The following is a 9,003-nucleotide window of genomic DNA, read 5'->3' as shown; positions in this document are numbered from 1 at the left end:
GTTTTCTTGCTCTAGCACAGGATGAGGGAATAAGGACATCAGTCATCTGGTTTGATGGCTTGTAGCTGGAAGAGGGGAGATTTAGGTGAGATATTAGGAGGAAATTCTTCCCAGTGAGGGTGGTGAGACCCTGGCCCAGCTTGCCCAGGGAAGCTGTGGCTGCCCCATCCCTGGCAGTGTTGAAGGGCAGGTTGGATGGGGCTTGGAGCAACCTGGGCTGGTGGGAGGTGTCCCTGCCCATGCAGGGGGTGGGACTGGATGGGCTTGATGGTCCCTTCCAACCCAAACCATTCTATGATTCTGTGGTCACCCTTACGAATTACCATCTTCTTGCACTACTGAAAGCAAGAAATCCCACAGATGTAGGTTTTCTGGTGGTTTTTATTTGCATGCACGAGGAATTGGAGTGACAGGATGTGAAGTCAGATTCAATTCCCCAAGAGCAAAAGGGTTTTGTAGCAGTCCAAGTCTGTGTTCTCTTGCAGAGGGTACTTGACAAGTCTGGGTCTGCTTCCCATCCTGCTCCTTGACTGAGTCAATGCTGATGGATGCAGATGTGGAGTAGAATGTTTCATTGAAATAACCTCAAAACTATCACAAGCATATCAAGCACCTTAAATAATAACAATCAGAATCAGTGCTGCATAAAACCTTCAGGTGTATTTATTTTTAAAAAGACCATAGCAGAGGGATAATGCCTCCAAGGCTGGCTGGCTGGTTTTGGTCTTCTGAAGTCCCAATTTGACTGTTTGTTGAGAAGATGCTCCCTTAATGTATCTTTCTTTGCACACCTTGTTGTGTAGTCATATTTTCATAACTATTTCCAGTGCCTGAGCTCTGCAGGCAGCTGTCATCTGCTCAGGCTGTGGTCCTGTCAGCAAACAGTGAGAAATGAAGGGCTGAGGACCTGCTGTCCAGCCTATAGGTGGTTTAACAGCTTCAGTTTTGGTCTGTTTTAGCATTTGCAGTTTTGTTTGCCCACGTTGCTTTAGGATGTCTTAATTAACATGGTGGTGACACCGCATGAGCAGGTGGATGAAGCTGAACTTGGAGGGATCACCTGCACGTATGCTGAGCCCTGGAGTTGTAAAAATGGAAAGAGTCAGAGGAACATCAACAAAAACACATCAGTGGGTTTGTTGCATGTTTTCTTTCATTACATGATGCTGGCAGAGGGACTTGTGGAGAGAGGAGGTTGTGTTATGTACCCCTTTGGGTGGTCTCCCAGCAAATGCTTGAACTCTGAGTTGAGAAATCAGGAGCAACTCATTCCTTACTCATCTTTGCAAAGTGGCTTCTAAGAACTCTGGGCTTCCAACCTGTATAATTTTATGCACACTACTATAACTTCAGAATTTTCCAGTTAGTCACCATGGGAATGGACTGAGGGTGGTGTTACTCCTGCAGCAGTGGTGCCTCCTCCAGTGATCATAGTGGCCTTTGATATTTGATTAATACTCAAGAGTCTGTGGACTATCCAGCTTTGATAAGCTCCAGTTTGGATAGTTTAATAGAAAATACCATAAACTAAGTCGTAAGTCCTTTAACTTCTTGTTTGTATTTGCTTTCAGTTTTGTGTATGGAAGACATTACAAGTAGCTCTGTTACTCTTTGGTGTTCTTATTGATGTGAAACTTGCAGCTAAAACAGGTTCTTGCAATCACATGAGACCTATTTTTATTTCAAGACTTGATATATCCAAAACCTATTTACAAAAATAGTCAGAAGTTAACATTTCTGTGATTTTTTAATTATTATTGTTTCTCTGCAGATGGACTTTATCAGGGAAATGTTGGATTTTTATTCTGAGGAGATTCAGCATGTGGTTGCCCTGAAGTTCACATGCTATTCATGAGCTCAGTTGATGGACACGTGGATTGATCTTGTCAATTTTTCTTTTGTCCCAGGTCCAAGGAGCTAATAAAGGAGGCAATCCTTGACAATGACTTCATGAAGAACCTGGAACTGTCTCAGATCCAGGAGATTGTGGATTGTATGTACCCCGTGGAGTATGGCAAAGACAGCTGCATCATCAAGGAAGGAGATGTGGGCTCCCTGGTGTATGTCATGGAAGGTATGGTTAAAAAAGCTAATATTTAATGCCTTTTTTTCAACACATAGAGAGACAAAAACTTGATATCATGGGAAAAAGCATTTCAAAGGAAGAGGTTAAAGATATTGTGCAAAGATGGTTGTTGAGAAGTTGTGTGGGCTACTTTTGCCTGGAAAATTTCTGACTAGATTTGTGTGCCTCCCTGGATAAAGAAAGAGGGTGAAAGCTGTTAACCTTGCCCTGAGAGCTGTTGGGCTAAACCTCCACTAAACATAGGTCTTTGTCTTTAAGGCAGTGCCAGTGGTTTGCTGGATAGATGAGGGACTAAACAGAAAGAATGGTGTTATGGAAAAGGGCAGTAACTGCAAAATCAAGGAGAATATGGTCATGGCTTGCTACCTTCTAGGGCATCAGCTTATGAATGTTGATCAAGCAGGGCTCTCTGCAGAGGGAATGCAGTGTGTAATAGAGCATGGTATTTTTCTGTCCTGGGCACAAAATAAACGAAACATCTGCAGTTTAGCACATCTGATTTGTCACAGTGTGTGCTGCAGCAGGGTCCTGTTTTCTTGGTGGAACAGGAGAGTTGTGGATATTCTGCTGAGCTTGGGACCTGTCAGGTTTCTGGAAGTCTTTGAATGGGATGGGTGTTGCCAGTGCTCTGCTTCTGCAGAATGTCTGCTGTTTGCATCTTGTAGCTGCTTCTTTCCAATTCTTTAACTCTTCACGTGTCAAATTGAGCACATTCTAGGTGTGTGTTTTCTGTTGAAAGGAGATGTTCACCTGTAAGGCTTCCTAAACTGGATCAAAACTCATGGCCATTCAGATTAACACAACAAGCCAGTTCTAGGTTTGATTTGGCACAATGAAAATGGAGAGATGCCTACAAAATTCATCTTGCTCCTCACCAGAGCCACCTGGTAGACTCACAAACACTTTGACCAGGGGGAATGGAGGTTTCTTTCTTCCTGTGTTTGTTCCAAAGATATGGGCAAAACTAGAGGTCATGTGTATAACTTGTGCATTCATTTATATGTGTACATGCCCAAATTAATTTCTTGAGTTGTTCTTCAAACCAAAAATATTTCAAAGGCAGTAAGCCACGCTTTAAACATGGTTTCCTGCCAACTTTCTAAACACTGTATAGTTGCAAATGTTCTTCACTGGTTTCCCAAAACAGCTTTAATGTTCTGTCCTTTTATGATGAAATCCTTTCTCAAGGCACGGGTTTGGTTGCTTTGGCTTTCAATAATTTGAGATTTTGCAAATGGAAGTTTGTGTTATGAAGGAGTTAGGGGGGGATGCCAAAGCAAATTGTCTGTTTCCACACCCAGTGTTACATGGAAAGCTTGAGGTTTTCCATTTCTCTGTTTGAATACAGAGACTATTGTGCTGAGGTGCAGGATCTGTTCTATCAATAATAAAAACTGCTTTAAAATAATATATGAGTAGTATTATCTTCCATAGTGACAGCATGGAGTTTTTCCACTGCACAGTTCTGCTTGCTTCCCACCACCACAGCACAGTATTTTGGCTGCCTGGCTGGTTTGGGATATTGTTCTAATGATAAACCAAACCCCAGTGTTGTCCCTTGATAAACCCGACAACAAGATGCTGTCAAATCAGGGTGTATTTATCTCCTGCTCTGTCTCTTCACATTCTTTGGGAAGGAGTTTGGGGGGATTGCTGAGAGGAACTTCAGCTTATCCTTGCTCTTCTGGCAGCCTTCTATGTATGAGGGCATGACTTGGCTCTCCCCCAGTCTTCACTTGGGCTTGTAACTTCATTTAAGGTTATTTAGATAGCTCCACAAATATGCATAATGCTTCACAAACAAAATTATGAAGAGTTTATAGTCTATGTTTAGCCATAATGCAATGAATGATGATGAAGTAATGGCAATGGAAGAAGACATTATCAAATGGGCTGGATTATGGTTATGAGAACAGGCTCATCAGCTCATTTTGGCTTATCATTCTATCCCCTCTGTTATTAACACCATCCACCACCTCCCTGACTGTAAACTTTATTGTTTGCAAAACTCTGCTGGAGAAACCCATCTTTATGAGTATTACTCAGAGGTATTTTCTTTTCCCAAAAATCAAATAAATGCTGCAAGTGTTTCTTACATTAATTCCTCTGTCTTTCCTTACTTGGACTTACAGCTGTGATTAATATTAATAAAAACTACTCATGTAGAGCATTTGATAACCAGTACTCTTATGCTTGTTTATAATTTATGATTCAGAGTTTAGACAGAGCCTCTTACCAGAAGTTTGACTTATATATGATGTTTCCTTAGCTTAATTTAAAATCCTAATTTAAGTAAGATGGATTTGATAACATCCATCATTTTCACTGTTACTTCTGTGCTCTTGTTTGTCATGGTGAAGCAGTAGTAGTGTCTAATTTAATTTTCCCCTCTAGACACAAGGACTTGTCTAGTCCTGGTGAGACCTTTCTGATTATGATCCTTAAGTTTTTTTAGTTCTCTGCTGAGGTTATTGAAAACACAAGAAGAAAATTGTTTATAAGTTCTGTTATTCAAGCTATTATGTCCCAGGCTCCAAAGCTGGGCAGGGAGAAGTGAAACACAGCACAGGAAAACAGGAAGATACTGTAAATTGTGATTTAGATGGGGAGAGGAGGAAGCTGAGGGAAATGTTCTTGGGGTAGAAATGGTGAGGTCCTCTCAGAGAGAAGTCAGAATGAGGTGGTACTGAGTTTGGAAGGAAGATGTCTGATGTTCTCTATCTGCAGCATGCTGGATGGAAGCAAGTGGTGTGTTTGAGAGGTAGTAGTGTGCCTGTTCATCTGTCCCACCAGGAGGAAAATACCCATCCGGCTGAGGAGCTCTCCATCTAAACACCCTCTGTCCTGAGCTTGCATTGATCTGGGAGCTCACTTTTAAGACAGTTTGCATGGAATAGTTCTTAACTGTGCAAGGCTGAAGGGGATGTGTGGTTGGTCTCACCCTCTGACCACAGCCACTGCTAATGTGCTCCTTCACTTCTAAAAGTGGAGGCAGCTCCAGTCCTGGTGAACTTCCCTCTCCTGAGTGTGCATCTGCACTTTTTGGACTGGCTCTGCCTTTCTTGATTCTGAGAAGTTGTGTGGCAAGAGTTTGTGATTTCTTGTTATTTACTTATTATTTACATTTTAAGTCATAGAAATGCAGGTGGGATTTAACTGGGAGCTTGCCTGGTTGTCTGTTGGGCTCCTGCCATAGCCTCGAGGAGCTACAGAATGAGAGTTATGCTTGTTGGAGAGCCCTCCTGTGGGTCCTTTTCTGGACCTCAGCATGAAAGCCCAAGGATTGCTGTTTCTACCAGGTCTGAAGCCTCGGAAATTCTGATTTGGGCTGAACGTGGAGTCTTTGGGTCAGTAGTGAGAAAAGGAAGCTGAAAGGCAGAAGCTGAAACAAATTTCTCAGCAAGAAGCATCTCCAATTCAGGCCTGCTTTGCTTTTAATAAATTCAAGAAGCTTTTATTTTGTTCTGGGCTGGCTCTGGCCACAGTCTGTGCCTTGCTGGTGAGGTTTCCACCTCTAGGAAAATAAGGGCCCTTAGTTCACCTGCTTCAGACTTTCAGGCCTAGTGCTGGCCCCACCATATCCCAGTCTTTAGAACACTTAATCATGGAATCATGAAGTGGTTTGGGTTGGAAGGGACCTCAAGGATCACCTGGTTCAACCTTTCTAGGTACTCCCATAGTTCATATGAGATGGCTCAGCACCCTTTCAGGCTGAGGCTTAAAACTGTCCCATGTGAGGGAATCTACCACTTCCCTTGGGAGGCTATTCCAGTGTTTGACTGTCTGGTTGATGGTGATGTGTTTTCTTCTTCTGGTAGGAGGTACCCAGATTGAGGCACAGGTATCTGAAGGGCTCCAAGAAAGGCTCTGTTAGGTAGGTGCTTGGGTTGGAGAGAGGTAGCATGGCAATCAGAGCCTGGTGAAGAGAGATCTCCTCCTGACTTCAGACCTTACCTGGCCTCAGGCAGGGCTTTTGCTATTTACAGCTTGTTCTTTGCATTTCAAATATTTGCCTGTTCCTTAGCAGCAGTGCTGTCATCAGCTCCCTGTGTGAGCATGAAATAGCAGCACAAACTAGGTCCTGTGCCTGTGATAAGCTTCTCAGGACAGACACCTTGATTAGGACATGGAGAGCTGTTGGGTTTGGACTGTGGTAACAACCCTGTGCTTCCTGAGGGGTGTGTTGTGCAAGTTGGGCATTTCTCTTCACCTCCCACAAGTTTTTGTTTAAGCCCCATGGGAAGGAAGGTGGTTATAAGGGACTCTTGAGGCAAATGGCACATGTCCATTTGCTTTCCTGATCTACAGGTGAAGGAATGTTATGGTAGGACTTGGTATTTCATCACGTTCTGAAAGGGCTTTGGGACAGGGAACACCCCTTAATTCCTTATGTTCATCAAGCAGCAAGAACCCCCCCAACTTTTGCAAATGAACTGAATTGGGTGAAGACATGCCAGTAGTCTCTAGCAACACCAAAAGAAAAAAATCCCTTCTGACTGTGCTTTGAAGGTGGAAATTAACTTATTAAGCATTTATTTGGTTATTCATTAGGGTTGAAATTGCTGGAAGCATTAAACCTATGTGCTCTGACAGTGTTTCTCCAGGCTGATGAGACTGGTAGTGAGAAGGGGACAAGTGATACTCTGGCCTTACTGGCACTTTTGACTGGAAGTGGAACAATTTGGAGAATAAAATCAACTTACCAGAATTATTGCCTTGCTTATGAGAAAGTATGTTGCCCTAAGAGTGGTTCAACAGATTGTTTGTCTTAAAATTGAAGCTTGTTTTAGAGCCAAAAGAGGTTCTTGCTGGTTAATCATATTCTGCCTCTAAAATGATTCCACCACCTCCAGTTTTCTTTAAGAAAAAACCCCCCTAGCATTTTCCAAGTTCTAGTTCTGCAGGTTTGCATTTGTTGACTTTGTCATTATGCTTTCTTTGGGTTTAACAGTGCTAAAAATTTTCCAAAAGCACTTAAAAATGTGAGAACCTGGGAAGGTTTCTTCTGGAGAGCTGCATCCAGATCTGTGCCGTGTGAACAGGTTGGAGTTCTGTGTGGGTGTTGCCTGACACTAATGAGAATAAATGTGATAACCCACATCTGAAACCAAATGTTTCCTCTCTCTGAACCTGTCAGCTGCAGCATGTCACATTTGATGGTTGCATTATGAAAGAGAAATACATCAGGGCTGTAGATAAATCAGGTGACAAGGTACCAGTTTTAGGCTCTCGTGTGAAGAACAGTCATGCCATTCTAAACAGATGTTTCATTTTTTGGGAAACGATATTAATAGGTGTGAAGGGGCCTCTTTTTATGTTCGTTGGTGTTCCCATAAAGTGTGGAAGGAAAAAAAATACAGTGAGTCAAAGGAAAAAGGGAAGTTCAAATACTTGGGTTCACCATTTTGTCACTCGTGATTTTGCACGGGCAGTGGGTGCTGTGACATCCTCCTTGACTGTTTGTCCTTCAAATTCATATTGAGGTCACACCTCAATTTGCTTGAGAACCTGGGTGAAGATGAATAGCTCCACCAATAGCGGCTTCTGTAAATAAAGGCAGAAGCAGCTTTTTAAGAGCCCATGTTGAGAACCAGCCTGCATTTCCCCCAGCACTTGTTTTAGGAGTTTCCCTCCCTTTGTACATTTTATTTTTGTCTTCAATCACAGAAATTTTCCTTTTATTTTTTAAGGAGACTGTACTTCTGGCTTTGTTCCTGGTAGCTTTTCCAAAGCAATGAAAAGTCTCATTGTGACTTCCCATAGGAATGTGTTTTTTGGGGAGTCAGATATGTCTTGGTATTGGGAAACAACCAGATCCCTAGAAGCTGCAGGACTTGCCAGGACATCAACCTTAGTGTTGATAAGGGAACACAAACAAAGCCTGTGTAGCCATTTGAACTGCAGAGTGAAGTGCAAGAGGCCACAGAAGACCTCCCACCAGAGGCTCTGTCTGGTCTCAGCTGGGTGAAAGCTTCAAAGCAGCTCCTCAGCCTCTGGTGGTTCCTGCTGCAGAAGCAAAACCAAAGCAAGCTTGTAGATCCTGTGTGTTCCTCCAGACATCCCTGTGTTACTTCCTGGGAGTTATCGCAGCCTTTGCCTGAGTTTTGTGGTGCTGTAAGCTTTTATCATCAGCCTGTTGACCAAGGCCCTTACACTTGTTCTCACTTCTGAGAGTGTGCTGGGTAGTCTCCCCCTTTTCCTCCCCTCTTTGCTTTTTCCTAGCTGTGCTGGTATGTGTTTGTTTCCCCCCCCCCAACTGCAGAATGATCCCTGCAGGCTCCCGGCTGCTATGTGCAGTTACCCACAGGTACTGCATCTGATCTGTGTGTCACTCCTCTTTTGTCTCTTTTTATGGGTTGCTCTCCTAAGGATCTGATTTTAACAGGATGTAATTGCTCTTCTAGCCCTGGGGTCTTCTGAGTCAGTTTCTTCTCAGAGAAAGGATTTGGTAGGAATGATTCATCTAAATGAAAGAGAAATGGAGAACAGAGAGACCCATTTTGGGTTTAAGTAGGTTAAATGACTTTGTTCCCAGGTGCAAGTCCAGAATAGCAACGTGGGGACACTAGTCCTGCCACCTCAGTGGAGAGAGAGCATCCTGTGTCCTCCTGTGCTACATTTCTGTTTATGTTGCTGTACACTGCACTTGAAAAAGGTCTCTGGCCTTATTACAGCCTTCTGCTATTCTCATTGCAGGGTCCTAATGCATGAGCTTCTCCTGGCCTGGTTGGTGGCCACTAGCACTGATGATCATCATCATTCATCTCAAAGAAAATCAATGGACAGATTTGTTGTTTGGTTGTTCCCCCTCCCCCTCCCAGCTTTGATGAAAGGCTGCTGGCTGGGAGAAACTTCAAAAACTCTTTTAATCAGTTTTTAATTTGTTTTCCCTCTAGGGCTAAGAGTCAATATTCAGT

General features: G+C 43.2%; 1 protein-coding gene across 1 annotated transcript in view; it reads left to right on the top strand.

Moving 5' to 3' along the window:
- Window positions 1-1,007: 1,007 nt before the first annotated feature.
- The window catches only part of PRKG1 (protein kinase, cGMP-dependent, type I), a 408,071-nt gene continuing 400,075 nt past the window's right edge, over window positions 1,008-9,003 (top strand). The window contains exons 1-2 of the mRNA XM_010007771.1: window positions 1,008-1,066; window positions 1,908-2,074. Of these exons, the coding sequence (XP_010006073.1) occupies window positions 1,008-1,066; window positions 1,908-2,074 (226 nt within the window). The remainder of the gene's footprint in view (window positions 1,067-1,907; window positions 2,075-9,003) is intronic.

Source organism: Chaetura pelagica, unplaced genomic scaffold, assembly GCF_000747805.2.
Source record: "Chaetura pelagica isolate M959 unplaced genomic scaffold, ChaPel_1.0 scaffold251, whole genome shotgun sequence".
In the NCBI taxonomy this organism is placed as follows: Eukaryota; Metazoa; Chordata; class Aves; order Apodiformes; family Apodidae; genus Chaetura; species Chaetura pelagica.
This window is presented reverse-complemented; position numbering and strand designations above follow the sequence as displayed.